This window comes from Pangasianodon hypophthalmus, chromosome 6 (genome assembly GCF_027358585.1).
Source record: "Pangasianodon hypophthalmus isolate fPanHyp1 chromosome 6, fPanHyp1.pri, whole genome shotgun sequence".
Lineage (NCBI taxonomy): Eukaryota > Metazoa > Chordata > Actinopteri > Siluriformes > Pangasiidae > Pangasianodon > Pangasianodon hypophthalmus.
In genome coordinates, this window is record NC_069715.1 from 28,514,054 (window position 1) to 28,534,755 (window position 20,702).

General features: G+C 36.8%; 2 protein-coding genes and 2 long non-coding RNA genes across 6 annotated transcripts in view; 2 read left to right on the plus strand and 2 right to left on the minus strand.

Moving 5' to 3' along the window:
- Window positions 1-7,842, minus strand: irf8 (interferon regulatory factor 8). 3 transcript variants are annotated; one of them, XM_053234731.1, is made up of 9 exons: window positions 7,654-7,842; window positions 7,361-7,540; window positions 5,675-5,858; window positions 5,466-5,563; window positions 4,742-4,847; window positions 4,181-4,228; window positions 2,198-2,584; window positions 1,964-2,079; window positions 1-578 (listed from the first exon to the last, which is right to left on the minus strand). In XM_053234731.1, exons 2-9 carry the CDS (start codon window positions 7,526-7,528, stop codon window positions 390-392), a joined length of 1,296 nt encoding a protein of 431 aa, XP_053090706.1. In that variant the 5' UTR covers window positions 7,529-7,540; window positions 7,654-7,842; the 3' UTR covers window positions 1-389. The 3 variants fall into 3 exon arrangements, with proteins under 3 accessions (XP_053090706.1, XP_026770218.3, XP_053090705.1); XM_026914417.3 differs by having other exon boundaries at window positions 5,466-5,560; window positions 7,640-7,842; XM_053234730.1 differs by having other exon boundaries at window positions 2-578; window positions 7,640-7,842.
- Window positions 7,843-11,121, plus strand: LOC128318513 (uncharacterized). Its single transcript, XR_008301884.1, has 2 exons — window positions 7,843-8,084; window positions 10,951-11,121. It is a non-coding gene; the product is annotated as an uncharacterized LOC128318513 (long non-coding RNA).
- dusp22a (dual specificity phosphatase 22a) overlaps window positions 10,244-20,702 on the minus strand; it is a 22,073-nt gene continuing 11,614 nt past the window's right edge. The window contains exons 6-7 of the mRNA XM_026914419.3: window positions 20,446-20,617; window positions 10,244-11,120 (exon numbers count right to left, since the gene is read on the minus strand). Of these exons, the coding sequence (XP_026770220.2) occupies window positions 10,938-11,120; window positions 20,446-20,617 (355 nt within the window). The 3' untranslated portion in view covers window positions 10,244-10,937. The remainder of the gene's footprint in view (window positions 11,121-20,445; window positions 20,618-20,702) is intronic.
- Window positions 14,046-20,702, plus strand: part of LOC113526961 (uncharacterized) — a 21,617-nt gene continuing 14,960 nt past the window's right edge. Inside the window, exon 1 of the long non-coding RNA XR_003402825.3 lies at window positions 14,046-14,956. This is a non-coding gene — a long non-coding RNA (uncharacterized LOC113526961). The remainder of the gene's footprint in view (window positions 14,957-20,702) is intronic.

The following is a 20,702-nucleotide window of genomic DNA, read 5'->3' on the forward strand; positions in this document are numbered from 1 at the left end:
TTTATTTCAAAATGTCACAATACAAAAAGCTGAAGATAGTAAAACCTATCTACTTATTAGCTCAAGATACTTGCCCACATTTGAGTAGATAATCTTTAAAAAAAAAAAAAAAAAAGGCCAGGTTGCATATAAAACTACCAAAAAATAGTAATCCAAAGATTGAGAAGTACATTTTATAACAAAATATATATTAAAAAAAAAAAACAACCTTCCCTGAGAACATTTTCTTTATGAGATTTCCTGAGAAAACATGACGCTACATGTAGCTTTATTGAACCACACTAAACTGATAATGCTTACAAATGTTTTTGTTGTTGATTTTCATTGATTTTTTGTAACAGTCTGTTTGTGAGATGCTTGTTGATCCGAGCTGGATTCAGATTTGCTTTTCAGGCGATGATGGGCAGGTTGTCTCTATAGCATGGGGGTCGCGGTGGAACAGAGTAGTTGCAAATATCCTGGTAAATGCGAGCCATCTGATCACTGGAAAGCTCGTCTGAGATCTCCAGGTTGCTGCTGTACTGAGCTCGGTGAGCCGTCACTGCGTCCAGCAGCTGCTGACATTTTGCAGCCGTGATCTGTTCACAGCAACAACAAGTTTTAGGACTTGGGATATTTACAAGATCAAATCTGAATCATTTACATACTCAGGGTTAATGTTGAGTGGAGCTGAGCTTCAGTACTACAATCTCATAGAATTTGAAATGAAAACTTGGCCTAATCTTGAGAATAGTAACATTAATGATGTAAAAGCTTTACAGAGAAGTGCAGTTTGTAAATTGTGAAATGTTTTCTTTCAGTCAGGGGTAACTGTTAATACTTCTGTGTTTATACACATGATTATTAAACTAAGAAGCATGTCTTTTGCAGGTTTAATGTATTCTGTATCTTTGCCAAAAAGAATAAACTATATTGATATCATTCTAAAAGCAAAAAGTTTAATTTGCTTTTATTAAGTCCTTAGGACTGAAAAATAATAAAAAACTTTAACTTGTTTTAAATACAGTTCTATTATATTGTCAAGATCTTCATAGACATAACCCAAATTGAGCAATGTGGTTCTCTGATATCTAAAATCCAAATTTAAGTGCTTTGCAGAAAGATAAACTACTACGAGAAGATAAACTGATTAAAATGAATTGAAATATAAATAAAAAGACCAAACATGATAAAATGCATGTTTAAGATTTTTTTTCTTCTTTTCAGTGTGCACAGACGTGTTAAATTCTGTTCAGAATCATCCACTTGTGTTAATAAGCAAGGAATAAAACAGTGTTGTGCTGTTATAGGAAAACAGTCAATGACCCAGAAGTCGATCATTGCCCTGCATCCCCATGTCCTGAAGTGTTTTATTCCCCTTATACCACAGCAATTTGCTAACGATAATTGCTTTTATTTATTAAAGAATGATATACTTTTTATCCATTTGTGGTTACATTTGATGCTGTGGAAAGTCCGCAAAAGTCACTTCCATTACAGTCATTCCCTCACCAGCCTGTCTTTTTCTCTCCCATGAAGTTAATAAGACAAAAAAACTAGAAAAATGTCAGAAAACGTAAGGCTACAGCTTTACCTCTGACTGTTACAAGGTGCTGACACTGGAGACTCCTTCCATATAGATTAACTAAACGTCTTTTTTAAAACCGTTTATTATTAGGTTTAGATTACGCGGAGGGTTTGTTACCATAGAAACGATAATGTATTAATGTAAACGTGTGATTTGTTGCTGCATTACTGTCAGAGCTGCAGTTATAAAAAATGAATCAACATCTTCTGACCAATCAGAAGTGAGAATGTAACATGGTGTTATATAATAATCTTTACTATTGAAACATATAAAGAATTATAATTATGTTGCAGCCCAGTGACCCAATCTGCACTCCAGGGTACTTAAAGAGTTCTCAGGTTTCTGAAAACACTGAGCTGTAGAGGGTTTGACATGAACCACTTTTCTCATATTTACCTGCACAATGATCAGCTTGTTCTTCGCAGTGCTGAAGTCAGCAAACTCTTCTCCAAAACACAGCGAGACCGTGGGGTCCGGAGCCGGGTACTGATTATCCTGATACATCTGCAGTGCTGAGGAACACACAGCCTCGGTCAACACACACGTGTGTGTATATACACACACAGACACACACACATAGGCACACTTGCTGATTGTAAATGTGTCTGAGATGAGCATCTTTTGTCTCACCCTGCAAAAACCTGTTATTGTCGAAGATCTTGACTACAGCGTCTCTCTCCAGTTTGCTGACGCCGGAGCTGTACTGGGAGTCCTGGCCGCTCCAGAACACTCGGCTCTGACACAGGCGTTTGATGAAGATGCCCTCGCGGTTGGCGCGCAGCAGAACGCCGCGCTCCAGGTGCCCGAACAGCTTGCAGGTGACGTAGCGCTGGCGCTCGTTGTCGATGAGGTCCACAGGCGGGAAGCGTACGGTCTGCAGGCTGTCCGAGCCGTACAGCAGCGCGTTGGAGACAGGTGGCTGGCAGGGCGAGATCCGACAGCCATCACTGTGACTGATCAGTGTGTGGCCCATCAGCTTTCCTCCATAATAGAAACTGATCATCATCTGAGCAAACGCTGGACACACAGACACACACAGGGAGAGAGAGGACATTTTATTATAAATATAAATAAAAAAGGTGAATCTAGAACCATAAAGTGTCCTTCAGCATGGAGTCCTAAAATGGTTTCTCTTTTACGAAGGAATCCAAATGCACTCTTGGAAAAAGGTGTACCTCAAGGGTTCTTCTGATAATTAAGTGGCCTTCCTAAAAGCTTCCTAAAATGGTTCTCATTGGAGCTGCAAAACACTGATAGGGTTCTACATGGAACCTTTATATGTTTCTATTAGCTACAACAACAGAACTCTTAAGAGTTGCATTTCATATTTTTTCTAACACCATAAAGCCCTTGAAGAACCCGTTTTAACAAGAGTGTCATTTTAAATGAAGCACCTTTTAATTGAAAAAATAACAAACATTGCAGCGGGAGAAACTTTTGGCTCCTAAAACGATGCTGAATTAAATTTGTTCCAAGAAATTTTTCAAGTAACGTTCCTACAACGTTGCTGCAACATTTTGAATTATACACGTGGAACACAACGGGTTCTTCTTGGGTTCTTTGGATGGTAAAGACTCCGAGCTTTCTAAGAGAAAAGGAAACACTCTTTTGTAGAACCTTGTCCTAGTGGGACAAACCGAAGAGCCTTTCAGGATTCTACGCTCAAGGAACCTTAACACAAAAATGTCCATAATGTTCGACAAACTAACTGAGAACATTATGAGTGACAATCTTTAGAACAGTGTCCCTCAAACCTTAACTACACCATATTTTTTCTTTTGCCACTGAGGGGTTTTCTATAAGAGTGAGTAGAACCCCATCAGGAAGCTTAGAACCTTTAACTATGCAAAGATCCCAAGGAAAACCCTTCTTTAATGTAACCTTCATAGAACCTTTTGCATACTGAAAGTTCAGATAATGTTGTCTGTAAGCTGGGAGAAACACAAAGAACCTGATATTTTATTCCAAAACGCGGAACCAAATTACAAATAAACTTTACAGCTATGTTATAAGAATGATCAATTTATGTAATACACTTAAAAAAAATGAAGTTTAGAGTTATACGATAAAAGAATAGGTTCTTTTTGGAACCAAAAATGGTTTCTCTTCAGGTGGCATGAAACCGAAAATATTTATCAAAATGCACCAATGAAGAAAAATTATTTTTTTTACATTACAGAAAACATATTTAGTAATATTTCATATTTAATCTGAGAGAGTAACAAGGTCAAATGTGTGTATTTTGTTTCTCGAACACAATTTAACACAATATGACTGGAAAACTGTTAAAGTGCATTTCATCACATCTCATTTTTGAGAAGACATGAAGATGATTTGTGAAAACAATCACATAAATATTATAGGAATAGTGTATTTACATTATACATTGGGTATTTATAAAATACAATTTTACATTTTCTTGCTGCTTTAACGTGGCTAATATCCAGTACTACATAAGTGCGTGTGAGCAGTGAAAAAAACTTCTACAAGAATGCTGAGATCTGGATTTTGACAAGACAAAAGAATAGTAATAAGAATGCAGTGTGTGTTGTTCTTTTTTTTTTTTTTTTTTTGCATATTTATGAAACAGACAAGAGAGCAGACACTACCTACCAGAATTAAATGAGTTTATTGGTGACGTGTCCGGATGAACGGGAAGAACTGTAAATGTAAAAAAGAAAAAATATATACATTATTATTTATTTTGAATAGCAATTGCAAAAGTCGCAACAAAGCTGACCCCTCACACGAATCATGAATCATGCGTCTAAACCCTTTTCAGCTCTTTGAGTTAATACTCATGGGACCACGAATGCAAAATCAGCAACTTTCTAAAGGAAATTAGGAAATCTGTCCTCCTAAGCATGCAAAACTGAAAAAGCACAAATGCTTTTTCAGCTCTCATGTGCTGGAGTGTAAAAACATGTCAGTTTCACACAGTCAGTTCATTTAAGCCAAAAAAAAAAAAATCAGCATGAGACAGCAAAGTGAACGATCCCAGAGCGAAGAAATCGTTTTTATAATACAGCGCATTGATAAGTTGCAAGGGAATGTGTTTTAGTTTTACTTTTCACTGTGAACTCTGTGATTTAGAGGTGATGATACTTTGTTCCTGTTTTTTCTTTCACACAGAGAGTGTGTAAATCTCAGTATGGGTGTGTGTAAGTGCTTTACCGTTAGGAGAACCCTGATGCCAGAACTCCTGAGGCGACTGAACGTTGCAATTCTCATCCATAGGAGAATGGCTTCTCTTGATAATGCCTGTGTATTCGTCAGATGCCTGCACAGAAAAAAAAAACAGTATTGCAATTAATTTCAATGTGTTTAAGTTTAGATTTCATCCCAATGATATGTTAAGAAAGGAATGAAACACTTGGGGGCGTGCTGTTAAAGGAAAATAATCAACAACAGGGTGGTGAGATGAAGAGGAGTTATTGTTACCACGCTGAAGTTGATTATTTTCCTATAACATCACAACCTGAAATGTTTATTTCCTCTTTTAGGACAGCAATTTGCCAACAATTAAAATTTTTATTGATTTTTTAAAAACTTTTTGTTAACCATTTATTGCTGTGGATCGTCCACAAAACAATAAGTGCAAAGCATGAAGTCCTGAAGATTTTCCTGTGTTTCTGCTTTACCTCTGACTGTTACAAAGCCCTGACACTGGAGACTCCTTCCATAAATGTTAAATAAACTTCTCTTTACAGAAAACTTCACAAGAACAACAATTATACACATTTGTTTTTTTTAAACCATTAGAATGAGTGTATTAATATATAAACTTGTGATCTGCCTTTGGGCCGGAACTACTGTCAGAGCTGCTGGTACAGAAAATGAAACTGACCAATCAGAATCGAGAATTCAACGGCGCTGTGGATACTGAGACCATCCTCACCTCTTTAATGAGTTGATCGAGATCAGGTGTGTTGCAAACCATATCGACTCCATCATTTGGGCAGCTCATATTCAAGGTCGGGCTGACGTTTTTACCTACTGAACGAAGGAAATATTCTTTAGCGTTATAAGTTCTTATTAAAGAGAAAAGCTATATTGATTAGCGATAAAAATCCTTCTGTATAGCTGAAACATAACAAACACACTCACACTTCTGCTCTTCCTCAGGGACAATCCTGTACACCTTGTACGGCTCGGAGATGTCCAGTTGCGAGCGGTCCGTTACCTCCTCGAAGTCTGGACTTTTGTTGAGCGCGCATCGGAGTCTGGTCTTCCACGTAGCAGGTTCAGCTTTATCCCCTTCTTTAAACTTGCCCTTAAACACCGCCCAGGCCTGCAAGACACCACAGACCATGTAGACTTTAACTCTGTATTGTAATTATTGAATTATTTTTCTTATTCAGGAACTACAGTTACAAATATTTAGTAACAAGCCTGAGGAATACAGTTCCCATTAACAATCCCATGTGTCCCATTAAGGGGTTAAATAATCATATTATTAAGCGGTTAAGATCATATTATTATTCATTTCAACAGATTTAAATGCTGTAAATAAATAAACCAATACACTTAAATGCTGATTGGGGTTTGTGATCACCACCTAAGAGAGAGTGTCTTTGCATGCAATTCTTACTTCTTTAATTGTTAGTGTAAAAAATATAGTTGAGTGCAAATGTTTGCATCCTCCCATTTTAGGGAAATAATGCAACTGAAAGAATCCAAAAGCTGATATGAAAGAAACTGGAAGGCATTTATATGACAAAAATCGTGTCCAGAATTTATTATATCACATTTAGGAAAGAGAGGTGCAAACTTTTGGCCATAATGTCAATAGTGCACATTAAAAAAAAAAATTAAAATAAAAATAATTTTAAAAAAATCCCCAAAACTATAATGCACTTTATCTTGAGTTTGTAATGATTGTAAGCTTAAGCAACACTCAATATTTGAGATTTTTTTTAAATTAATTTATATTTATTTTATTTTTTTATCTTAACATACACCTGCTGACTATTTGTAATATAATTTGCAATAACAAAGGAATGTGTGTGAAACCTTGCACACTAAATGTCTTACTGTTACAGCGTATGCAAAACGTTCGAACGTTTCTCTAAATGAGTCATTTGTTGTCAGTTATTCCATGTCTTTTATCTAAAACGCATAGTTTTTTTTTTACTTTTTATGCTTATAATGTACAAGAAACTTCATTTATAATTTCTATACGTTTGTCCTTACATTTGAGTGTAAAAATAAAAAGAAAATAAATGATTTTTTAAAATATAATCTCAAATACTGAGTTTGCCTCAATATAAAATGCATTCTAGGGTTTTTTTTTATATATATATGCACCATTGTTCTTATGACCCAAATTTTGCACCTCTCTTTTCTAAATGTGATATAAATATTCTTTTTTAAAAAAAAAAAAAAAAAACTTGTACACCCTTCTTTTTCTTTTTCCTTATAACCACCTCCAACATCTTTCATATCCTCTGAACAGCTTTTAGATCCTTTTTTTTTTTTTTTTTCATAAACCAGCCATGGAGGGTGAAAACCTTTATACTCAACTAGATTTTTCTAAAACAAATTCAAGATTTCTATTTAAAATACATAAAAATTATATTTGAAATGTTAAGAAGTGTATGCATTGCAAGAAAAAAATGAAGTGCAAAATTTTTTTTCTTTTTTTTTTTTATGCACCATTGCATTTAGGACAAGTGTTTGATATTTTTCCCACATGGCCAGTGAAGGTGAACAGAAGGAATACGAAACTGAACAATAATAATAATAATAATAATAATAATAATAATAATAATAATAATAAACTGATGTGCCTACTTTAAAAATGGAGGCGTCCACCTCTTGGTTATAGTCCTGTTTCCCGGCGTGTTTCCATGGGATGCGGAACATGGTGTGAGCTTCATCCTCCCACAGCAAGCCTGAATAAATATTACTGTTAATCTGCTCTATGAGCCACTGCTTCAGCCTCCGTCCTCCTGGATTCATCTTCCAATCAGCCTGTCAATATACAATACAATACAATACAATACATCATTCATCATTATTAGATTTAAATCCATCATTAATGTGTAGTGACTTCTTTCAGAGACACTTTACCTCCTCTTATTCACCTCTGTGAGCTGCTGAAGAGAGAAAGAAAGAACTTCCACCTGCAGTTTAGGAGATAATATCCCACAGCTCGACCACTCTGTGATTTAATACTGAGAAAAGCCTTACGGGTTATTCTGTGTGAATGAACGCATGGCCACGCCCCCCAAACGCCCACGCGTCCAATCAGAACACGCTGGGCTGTGACGCGTCCTCTTCGGAGGAAGACCTGAGTTCTTCGAAGCTGTGTAGTTTACGAGAAATCAGCCTCGGAGGTGCTCCGGGGTGGGCTGCTATTCCATGGAAAAGGGATTTTACAGTCTTGGGTGCTGTTATATAATGATCACCAAAGGTTTCTGTAACGTCCACGCTGATTTAAAAACCCGCAGAGACCCGCGCGAGCTGTTTCCTGTGCCATGTCAGCCGCCATGTTTGCTTTTCAACAAAACTACAAGTACAGTTACATTTATTAGTGGATATAGTGTGTATATAGTGTGTATATAGTGTGTATATAGTGTGCGTGTGTATGTCTGTGTGTATATATATATATATATATAAAGTGGGTGTGGGTGTGGGTGTGTGTTTGGGTGGGTGTGGGTGTGTACACACACACAGGGGAAAAGTTGTGAAAACTACACACACACACACACATACACACACACATACATACATACATACATAATGTGTGTGTGTGTGTGTGTGTGTGTATATAGTGTGTATACTTTTTTCCTATATATAGTGTATATAGTGTTTGTGTGGGTGCGAGTATATAGATAGATAGATAGATAGATAGATAGGAAAAAAGTTGTGAAAGCAAAAAAAAAAGGTGAAAACTAACACACTTAATGTCTTGTTGCTGGAGGGTATGCAAACTTTCAAACACTTCTTATTTTTATGTCAGATATTCCACGTTTACATATGACACACTGCAATTATTACAACTCAGGATCCAGTGAATTTTATTTATTTATTTAGTTAGTTATTTACACGCTCACTTTCAGTAAGTGTAAATGGAAAAAAAGAGTTACAAATTGTCCAGTGGGCATGATGACCACTTTTATTTGGAAGTAAGGCAGGAAGGATATAAATAAGTACATAAATGCATGGGCAGCGCAGTGGGGCAGCGGGTCGTGTTACCGCCTCACAGCTCCAACCTGGATCCTAAGGTCGGGTTGCTGTCTGTGTGGAGTTTGACGTTCTCACCATGTCTGCATGGTTTTCCTCTGGGTTCTCCAGTTTCCTCCCACCTCCCCAAAAGATTATTCTGTCTATCCTGGTCAGAGTCATGGTGGATCGGGAGCCTGTCCCCGGACAACTGGGTGTGAGGCGGGAATACAGCCTGGATGGGTCTCCAGCTCAGGATCGAATCAGGGACCTTGGAGCTGTGAGGCAGCAACATTACCTGCTGCTAACCCTCCAACCCTTGCACTATTTGATATAACAACTCCTTCATTCATCTTCAGAAAGCACTTTATCCTGGTCAGAGTCAAGCTGGATCCAGAGCCTTTCCTTGGAATATGTCACAGCTGATGTAACATCTCTTATGAAATAATTTTACAGATAGACCACTGTACACATTGTTCATGCTTACTCTTTTGAACGCATGTTACTAATAAAACATTATCAGCACAGTTGTATTAACGTGGAGGTGTCTTTAGAATAACCTCCAAAGTTAACAGACACGTTCTCTTATCTGTAAGCTGCTGTGTGGTCTTAATCTTCCTTGCTACACTATGTGTACCAATGTGTATAACACCATGGCTGATAGATTAGGCCTCACAATGGTTAAACGTTTCATGCCAACCTGAGGTCTAACCTGCGGCCAGGAAGTATCATCTGGAAACCATGAAAAGCGGATCTTGGAAAGTGAACGTCACATGCTCTTGGCCTGTTTTCAGGATGTGAGCACAGGTTGAGGTTTCTGCTTGTCTCTGAACGGGAGATGCTCTTTTACAGGGGCCTTGTGTTGGGAAGCTGGGCCCTTGTAAAAAAAAAAAAAAAAAAGATTCTTTATTCAATAAGATCCTCTATAAAATCTGTAGAGACTTTGGCTCACATTCAGCCTTAATCAGTAGCATGAATAGTGTTTAATAACAGAAGATTTTGCACAGGACCAAAGTACAAATTTTTACAGAATGTTCTAGATCATTTACAGTGGACCCTAATACAGCTGATTATGCATCACTTTAAATCAAACAAGTTTAGTTTGGATTCTTTCCTGATAATTCACACTGAATCAATTTCTGTGTACACAACAATGCAAAAAAAAAAAGAAAACAAATATTGAAACTTCTTGTCTGATGGATGGGTAATCTGACAACGTTCAATAAAAAAAAGAAAGAAACATTTTTAAAAAAAAATACAACTTGTCTGTGGAAAAGTGATCCACTTTCAGTTTTAAAAAATCTGTGGATGGGTAATCTGATCACTTTTATTTTAACTATAATAGTAAATTTATTTTAACTATACTAGGACTAGTAATCTGATGTGTAATTAAATAATAATAATAATAATAATAATTTAAAAAAAGGATTGGATTACAACTTGTCTAGTGGACGGGTAATCTGACTGCTTTTATTTAAGAGAATTTATTTTATTTTATTTATTTATTTATTTATTTTAAACATATCTTCAAGAATGGGTAACCTGACTATTTTATTATTGTGCAGTGGATGGGTAATCTGGCCACTTTTATTTAACAGAAAAATAAATAAAAATAAAAATTAAAAATACAACTTGTCCAGTGGATGGGTAATCTGACAGGTAATAAATTAAATAAAAAAAAAAAAAAACTAAAATGCAAAACTTGGCCAGTAATTGGGTTGTCTGACCATTTTTATTTAACAGAAAAATAAATTAAAAAAAATCAAAAATTACAACATGTTGTAACCTGATGGGTAATTTAAAAATAAAAAAAAATAAAAAAAGTTAAAAATTACAACTTTTCCAGTGGACGGGTAATCTGAGCACATTTATTTATCAAAAAGGAAAACAGCTTGATGATGAATCTAGATGTCACTGGAGCGATCAGTAGAGGTGCTTTCCTAAGGAAGAGTGATTCAGTGTAATCACTGTATTCAATACACAACTTTATTTTTTTATTTGTGCTGACTGGAAGTGGACTGATGATACATTCAGTGGTTTGGTTATGTTTTTAATTCAGACATAATAACCTAAAAGTCTTAACTAAGAGCAGTAAAAGTGATATTACTGAGCTCAGTTAAGCTTAGTGTATGTTGTTATACAGGTGAGCAGCAGTCATTAAGAGCCTGTAGCTCTTGTTTTTTTAGTGCAGTAAGGCGATCACTCATCTATTACAGCGTCTGTAAGGCAGAGCATAAACACCAGAAGCCTGGTTCATCCAGTCCTGGTCTCCTCGTCTCCGCCGCTCCTGAGCCTGCTGCTCTGCGTAGAGGATGAGTAAAGCCGAAACCTGCTCTTGGTCTTTAAACGGGCTGGGCCTGTAGCTGGTCCGGAGCCAAGCACGATACTGAGAGAGGGAGAGGAGGAAAGAAAGAGGAAAAGGTAATGACACTATTTTTATGAAGTTCATGTAAAAATCATCTGCATTTTAAGCAGTATGTTGGCTCCTTATTCTGTCTCAAAAATATTAGCAGGGGCAGGCACAGTCATACATTTACAAGAAGAAAAATATGGGAAAAATGGGGACAGTCAAAGCTTTTGCAGAACTATGGCAGCTTCTCAAAGATTCTCGGAAAAACTTACGATATGCTTTCCTTATAAAACTTACTTAAGTGAAATACTGCCATTGTAAAAATATTGCCTTCTAAAACATACTTAAGTGAAATATTGCCATTGTAAAAGGGTGAACAACATATACTGACTTGGTTTATACAGTGTCTGTGTGTGTGTGTGTGTGTGTGTATATATATATATATATATATATATATATATATATATATATATACATACATACATACATACACACACACAAACACACTAACCGGTGAAGTGAATAACATTGATTATCTCGTTACAATGGCACCTCTCAAGGGGTGGGATATATTAGGCAGCAATTGAACAGTCAGCTCTCGAAGTTGATGTGCTCAAAGCAGGAAAAATGGGCAAGCATAAGGATCTGAGCAACACTGACAAGGGCTAAATTGTGATGGCTAGATGTCTGGATCAAAGCATCTCCAAAACGGCAGGTATTTTGGGGTGTACCCAGTATGCAGTGGTTAGTACCTACCAAAAATGGTCCGGGGAAGAACAACCAGTGAACCGGCAACAGGGTCATGGGTGCCCAAGGCTCCTTGATGCGTATGGGGAGCGAAGGCTAGCCTATCTGGCCGGATCCCACAGAAGAGCTACTGTAGCACAAACTGCTGAAAAAGTTAATGCTGGCTATGATAGAAAGGTGTCATAACATACAGTGCATCGCTGTGTATGGGGCTGCGTAGCTGCAGACCATTCAGAGTGCCCATGCTGACCCCTGTCCACCGCCGAAAGCTCCTACAACAGGCACGTGAGCATCAGAACTGGACCATGGAGCAATGGAAGAAAGTGGACTGGTCTGATGAATCATGTTTTCTTTTACATCATGTGGACGGCCAGGTGCGTGTGCGTCACTTACCTGGGGAAGAGATGGCACCAGTATACACTATGGGAAGAAGGTAAGCCGGTGGAGGCAGTGAGATGCCCTGGGCAACGTTCTGCTGGGAAACGTTGGTTCCTGGCATTCATGTGGATGTTACTTTGACACGTACCACCTGCTTAAACATTGTTGCAGACCAAGTACACCCCTTCATGGCACTGGTATTCCCTCATGGCAGTGGCCTCTTTCAGCAGGATAATGTGCCACACTGCAAAAATTGTTCAGGAATGGTTTGAGGAACATGACAAAGAGTTCAAGGTGTTGACTTGACTTCCAAATTCCCAGATCTCAATCCGATCGAGGATCTGTGGGATGTGCTGGACAAACAAGTCCGATCTGTGGAGGCCCCACCTCACAACTTACAGGATTTAAAGGATCTGCTGCTAACGTCTTGGTGCCAGATACTACAGCACACCTTCAGAGGTCTTGTGGAGTCCATGCGATGGGTCAGAGCCATTTTGGCAGCACAAGGGGGACCTACACAATATAAGGCAGCTGGTTTTAATGTTATGGCTGATCGGTATACATATATATATATATATACTGTGTATATATATATATATATATATGAGAGAGAGAGAGAGAGAGAGCGTGATTTGTTTATTGTACAAATTTTGGTGAGTTGTTACAGATCTTTTCAAGTTTAATATATGGTAGACATGATTTGGAACATTATCTGACATTCAGAGATGTATTAAGGTGCTTTATTATTATAAGATATAAAAACAAGTGATAAAATTATACAGTCAGTTGTAAAGAAGCAGACAGCCAGTGAAGCGATGCTAAAGCTGGTCTAATATAATCTACCAAAGTACAAATTTTTACAGAATGTTCTAGATCATTTACAGTGGACCCTAATACAGCTGATTATGCATCACTTTAAATCAAACAAGTTTAGTTTGGAGTCTTTTCTGATAATTTACATTGAATCAACATCTGTGTTCACAACAATGCAAAAAAATTATATAATATAATATTTTATAAATTACATATATTATAATTTATATTTATATTATATATATATATATATATATATATATATATATATAAATATAATATAATTTATATTTATATTATATATATATATATATATATATATATATATATATATAATCTACACAAGGTGTACTCTGTTTTTTCTGTAGCTGATGGGAAGTCAGTAATGAACTTTATCAACATTTGCCAGTTAAAAGGAAACCACTTGCTTACTAAGTCATGCTCCTACACTCTGTCTGTGTTTTATGCTGCATGTTATGGCGAGGGTGGTAATTATCCCGGGGTGAAAGACTGGGACAGACGGGGAATCCCCCAAACTCAGTGCCTTGCCTTGAGAGAATGCAGCGGGAGGACGGACTTCCTGCAGCTTTCCAGGCAAGTATTCCTTCCCGGACGGTGAAAAAAAAAAAAGTCACACAGACGGCATGCTTTCCAAAACTCTATGCCTTTAGAGTAGCAGGTTTTGCCAGTTCTTTCTACTTCTATTAGAGCTGTGTTTTATGTTCACTGCTATAGAAGTCTATAGAATTTGTGCATCAATGAAGAGCTTAGAACATTCAGGGCAAAAAGAATGAAATGTTGTAAACTATGCCGAAAATGACTCGCATTGTGAGTCATGATGATTGTGTCTCGTTTCAAAAAGGTTTAACATAATAACTGTATTGTCTTTCTGAGTAGGACAGGGCAATATGACAATATAATATTGATATTACAATAAATTACATCACAATACACTTTTCTGACATATTACAGGTATTTTTAAAATAACACTTACAAACTCTGATTGAAAGCAGATTTTTTTTTGTATAGTTTTGAATCTTTAAACTTTTTTTTTTAAAAATTGCTGTTTTTTTTCAGTGTTAAATCCTTAAATAAGAGTATTAACCCTTTTTCAGGTTTTAAATCCAACATTACTTTTCGTGTAACCTAACATTAAAAATGTTATAATTGAATAAAATTTAAAAATAACTCTGAAGTTGGAAGGACTTGGTGTGAATTGACCTCGCTAAGTCCAGCATTTGCCCTGTCCGCTGATAATGTCGCTAACTCTACTGTAGTAACCGTTTCGAACTAGGAAGTGGAATTTTAAGTGTACGAACACAAGACAAGTGGAGTGATCCACACAGTGGAATGTGGCAGTGTGGTTACAGGAAATACAGGCACTCTTGGAACATCACTCAACCAATCAAATTAGTAGACCAGAACTAACTTTTGTATAAAGGCAGTTTATAATACGCATCATTGCTCTTGAATGTCAGGCAAATATCAACTGATGAGCAACTTTACTGCCATTATCTACTCTTCCTCACAGTGTTTGTGCAATAGTGACCTTTAGATGAAGTTTTGCTGAAACAGAAATAACTGAACTAACTCACTAACTCATGCTCCCCATATGCACTTTGTATCAGATTGCGTGTAACGTGCATACAAATGGAGACTGTCTACAGAAAGCCAGATTAGGATACATATAAACAGTTCATATGGAACATGCAATCGGAATGAATTTATTCAGAAATTCTCCGCATGTAAACACTGTCATGGGTGCACATGAAAGATCTTTGCTAAAGTAAGTAATTCTTTCTCGTCGAGAGAAGTGTAAAGACTGGACAACTCCATCGCTCGATTTACTTTAAGTAATATTTCACAGGTTGAAAAGGAAAGTGAAGCCAGAACCCCCACAGAGCGAACAAGAACTGAAAATATCTACAGTAAAGGTATGAAAGGAATCTCAAACAATGGCTGCAGGTTGTGTGGTGCATTCTGTACTTTTGACACATCTAACACACAAAATAATGATGCAATGCACTAAAACACCATCAAAACTTTAGCAGGAGTTATGATGTCATATTTCTTAGCATATAGCTTTGTAGAAAATAAAACAAAAAAATATTGTATAAGAGAAAAGATTAGTACCGGACATAGATTTACATAAATCTAAATCAATCTTTATGAGGTGAGAAATGATCGTAATTTTGAATGTGATATTAAATCAATGAAAGTAAAGCGCTAGGATCACTGGTCACTGTTTCAACACTGATGTAAATGCCTTTTATGGTCCCGAGACAGTGCGCTGGGTTTCAGTTCTCCTCCAGGTACCTTGAGAAGACAAAAACTGCAGCTCACACTGAGAACAAGAGGAAAGTAAACAAGTAGTGACATTTAAAGAGCACCGTTCCTGACCACATCTGACCATCGGTCGTTGTGTGTTGAGTAAATAAATCTATAGCTCTGCTAATGGACTGAAGGCAAACTGTTCATCAAAAACAGTCCCAAAGTATGAATTTTTGGCCAGTGGACTTGTGTTGAATGAGGCAGACTGGAGTTCATAGATGATGAAGTTCTTATTTAAAATTCTGACCTTGTTATCTTTATCTTTGGTAAAGGTTAGGTTTAGGAAGCTTCCTCGTTAAATCTGTAATTAGCATACAGCTCTAGAAGTCGTCCACTCCACCAGATGACTGATGATCTGCACTTTTTATTTAACAGTTTATATGAATGCGCTCGTTCTAATATGCAATTGTTTCTATAGTAACAGCTCATTCCCATACTCGGATTAAAATATGTATGTATTCATTGATATGGTGAAGGTTTCTGTAAGGAGATGTTCCACAACATTAAATGTAACTATAAATGGATAAACACTATGATGTGGTATTCTTTAATGTTAAAAAATGTAATTGTTAGCAAGTTGAGGATTAAAACACTCCAGGACGTGCTGGTATGTAAAATGTCAGGGTGGTAACAGTAAACAGGTATTCACATGTTTGTAGCCTGACACACAAAACCAGAAAATCTGCAGTGCCAGTATGGAAGTTTATGATTTATGTCTCTGTGAGCTCCCAAGCCCGTATTGCATAACACCTAAGGTATAACACACGACAAGGTTGTGCGTTTTATTACAAAAATAATCCATGCTAGAGTGATTACCATCCTAAAGTGGATTATTTTCCTATGACCACATGGTCTGGAGTGAGACACCACAGTGTCACATCATGTACACCACAGCGATTTACCAGCAATTACAATGTTTACTAATGAAAGACACGTCGTCATTTTAACAGAGTTGAAATTTAATATTCTGGAACATTCTAGGGACATGTAAGTTCCTGCATTAATTTACGATAACCAGTTGTTCACTCACCACCATCTCCCCGCTCGCTCGCTCTCTCTCTCTCTCTCTCTCTCTCTCTCTCTCTCTCTCAAAAAAAAAACGCAGCTTGTCATTTTACCGAGAAACCAAAAAGCATAAACTCCTCTGTCCTGAAAATTTTCCTGTTCTGGAAAACTTTACAAAGCACTGTGACTGTTACAAAGCACGTACACACAAGACTCCTTTCATAAATGTTAAATAAAAGTCTCCTAAAAAACTGTTACCACACGAACGATTATATGTTTTCTTTGAAAATTTTTTTAAAATCTGCTCTTTATTAGTCTTAGATTATGTGGAGCATCTGCCATACCAGTCCCTGGTATTAAAACAAGCGCATTAATATTAACACTGATGCAACTTCTGTCCGAGCCATGTGGTTATACAAAAATAATGCACACCTTCTGATGATAAGATAAATCTAAATCAGTTAAATTTAATAAATCCACTCTCCACAGCACGGTTTCTAAATCAGGCCTGCGTTCTATCTGAGGTGTTTATTAAATTAAACACGTGTTTACATTTATAACTTTTGCATAGATTATATTTCGAAGCTTTTCTGTTTATTCTCTGGTAAAAATGACATGCCTTTTCTATTAATCAGAAAGAAAAACAAGCCTAAGTGGTTGAATTTAGTGCGGCGGTTCCCAAGCTGGGAGAATCATAGCAGTTTTATCTCTAGTCATTTTACATTTGTTACATTTTTTTCATTTATGACAGCCAAAGAAATCTAAAAGAGTGGAACATGTTTGAGAATAGTATATTTACATGAATAGTTCTGGCAGAATCCTTTAGATCTCTATAAATTTCTATTTTACTGCTATATGATCAGTGTAATGTAGGCGGGTTAACATCTGTCATGTCGTTTGGTATAACACATGTGTAACAAAGAGACAGGTTTCGTAATTACACTTAACGCCTTGTAAAGACAAATCCGCGCCTCGTGCCTCCAAACCTGCGTGCGCTCAGGCAAGAACAAAAGCCGTCAGTCCAGAAAGTCGATTTAAAACTGACAGAAAATATGACTCAAGGCATGGCAAACGGTTCTTAGTTAGCTTGGTTATGAGGCTTCGTTAATGTGTGAATTTGAGGGTTGATGAGAGTTCATTTCAGGGAGGTTCAACAACAAAATAATTGTTTTAAATCACATGCAATCTTTTATATATTGTGCCTACTGAGTTTTTTCCCTGGTAGTGGTTTTTTTTTTTTTTTTTTTTTTTTTTTTTTTTATAAAAACATAAGGAAAAATTGTAAAAAAGTAAATCCCCTTTCAAGAGATACCACTTCCTTAAAAAAAAAAAACCCAAAGACATCCGTAATAACAGAGTATATAATAATGTCAAAAAAAAATGTATTTCAAAGAATGTTGCAAGCGTCTAGCTGTAATGATATCCACGTGACGAGCAACACTGAGCTAATGCAATTTTAGCAAGTCCCCTTGAGTTCCCCTGCTCACTCGAGCGAGCCCAACACCCTGTGCAGCGTTTAGCACCCTCTGCAAAGTAATGGCACCCGGCATACTGTCACATCTCAGCAGCTACACTTGTGAAGATGAATACAAAGAGCAAACAGGGCCCCAACAACAGGAAAACCATCTCTCACACAATCAACGTGTGAAGTCTCATGTAAACAACACAAATGTACAACTTGCCAAAAAAGTGGTGCAAATGTCACCATGCAACTGATTCTGCATCAGGATTCTCAGTTGTTTCTTTCATTTGGACTTCTGGTTAGAAACCTCAGCTTCAACAGAATCTTATATAATCTGTTAAAAATCAGTTAAAAATTAAAGATGTGCAAAAGCTACAGTAGACTCATTGTTTAGTTCCAGGATAAAAACTTCTTTCTTGTGTATACATACATTATTAAATTGTTGCACAATTATTTTCATGTCTCATTTTTCACTTTATAAATGCTTTTATTTTATTACTGCTTTGAATTTTACCTTGTGATTTTTTTTTTTTTTTAGAAATAGGATGCTATATAAAGAAGGTTTACTAATGGAGCAATAAAACATTTGGAGCATGCTGTTATAGGAAAATAATCAACAACAGGGTGGTGTGATGAAGCGTGAGTCACCGATACCACACCTAAGTTGATTATTTTCCAATAACAAAACATCCTGAAGTATTTTATTCCTCTTATACCACAGCAAAGCACCATTAATACATTTGTTTTATTTTATTAAAGAACACATCCTACTTTTTATCCATTTAGTTACATTTAATGTTGTGGAACATCCACAAAACAGGTTAGTTCCTGTTAGTTCATCTGTTATAGCAGCGATAAACAGTCCTCATCAGCCTTTTTTTCTCTCTTGACATAAAGAAGATAAAAAGAATCGCAGATTATCATGTTACTGAGAAACCACAATTGTTTCAAATTGTTTCTGACTGTTACAAAGCGCTGACACTGGAGACTCCTTCCATCAATGTTAAATCAACAGAGAAAACTTCGCCATTTCAACAACTGCAAAAGTTTTTAATCCATTTATGTGGAGCGTCTGCAGTACAAGTCCCTGTGAAAGGGCTGTTACTATAGAAACGATAACGTATTTGAACGAGTGCATCAATATAAACTGGAACGACTTTAAGAGCTGCTGTTATGGAAAATTAATCAACACCTTCTGAGCAATCAGAATCGAGAATTCAACAACACTGTGGGATGTGATAGAGTTTATGATTACCCATCAGGATAGCGTACATACCTTATTTTTAACATATTCTGAACTGTGTCTTTGCAAATAAAGTTTAAATTAATATCCACTTTGAAATAAATCTTACTTCTTTAAACTTCTTCTTTAAAAATAAGCACTGACAAACAGAGCAAATCAGGAGCAGAGCACCCAGCTAAGCTTCCAGTCATGACTTGTTTCAGGTCTGTTTGACGGATTGCATCACTGCGTGTAAGTCAGAGGTGACAGACAATCTGGCAGGAAACCAAAGGAAGATCTGCTTCAATTGTTGTCGTTTTTTTCAGAGTAAGTTACTGTTTTAAGTGATGACACAACAGACAGAGATATTAAGGTGGTATTTGAAGGGAGGAAAAAATGAGCAATCCTTATCGTCACTGAGAAGAGCTTGTTAAAGATATTCACGGTGAACAAACACTTATGATGCAAATGATTTTCTAAACCATTTATTTTGGTTCCTGAGTTACACTGAGCCCATGTGCATGTGGGCGTTTAAGAGTGAGCCGTCACGTCTCGGGGTCACTTTTAACACTTTTATGGAGCTGACTGGAATTGAAGACTGTGACAAATAATCCAATTGCTCAACATACAAATAGTTGAACTTGTCATTAAGTAAAAAAAAGGTTAAATCTTGAACACTTATTGGTTCTTGGGTTTTGTTTTGAAAACCTGCTTTAACATAAATGAGAACAGGAACTAACTTGTCTGGTGGACATTCCACAACGTACAGACAGATGTAATCATTGCCAAATCGCTGTACTATAAGAAGCATACTTATTGGAAAATAATCAACCTCTGCATATCAGTAACTCTGCTTCATCACACCACCCCGTCATTGATTATTTTCCTATAACGTCACTCCCCCTACTGTTTTATTCCTTACTTAATGAGGTGAGCAGCCATGTCATGTGCTGAGCTCAAGCTTGAGGACATCTTCCTGACTTCATGACACCCAAGTTGGATCTTTTCGTAATAGACTTTGTGTCACTAATAAGCACTTTCAGATTGATAAGTAACAAGAAAAGCCGTTAAATATTTTTTTTACATTATGGTGAACATCACATAATTGCTTTTTTTTCCTTTGATAAATTGTACGTGGTTATGCATGTTTTTAAATTTAAAAAAATTGTAATCATTGGCAAATTGCTGTGGTGTAAGAGGAATAAACGACTTTTTTGGATGTGCTGTTACTGTAAAATAATCAACTTTCGGGTGGTAACAGTAACTCCGCTTTGTCACACCATCCTGTCGTTGATTGTTTTCCGATAACAGAACGACACAGAGTGTTTTATTCCTTTCACATCACCTGCCACAGAACTGGAGAAACATAAAGAGCGCTCTTATGTTGTATGACATTTTGATACCTCTGAAACTTGCGTCCGCTGGAACTGCTGTAGCTGCTGCTGGAACCCGCAGTTAGGACCCACGAACGATCGCACAGCCTTAACCGCAGACAAACACTCCTCCCAGCCGTAGGTGGTGACGGTCATCAGATAGGCCACCACCATGGTGGTACTGCGTGAAACTCCAGCTAGGCTGAAACAGGCCAAACGTCATAATAACATAAGACCAATCATCTCATAACATAGACACAAACCAAACAGTGGTGTCAATCAAAGAA

What these genes read in the sequence shown, in the direction of transcription:
- irf8 (XM_053234731.1), bottom strand. Translation starts at nt 7,528, where the DNA reads ATGAATCCAGGAGGACGGAGGCTGAAGCAGTGGCTCATAGAGCAGATT. An exon ending in TCGATCAACTCATTAAAGAG is followed by an intron (nt 4,848 to 5,465) that starts GTGAGGATGGTC and finishes TTTTCTGTGCAG; the next exon opens with GCATCTGACGAATACACAGG. An exon ending in AATAAACTCATTTAATTCTG is followed by an intron (nt 2,585 to 4,180) that starts GTAGGTAGTGTC and finishes CTGTGTGTCCAG; the next exon opens with CGTTTGCTCAGATGATGATC.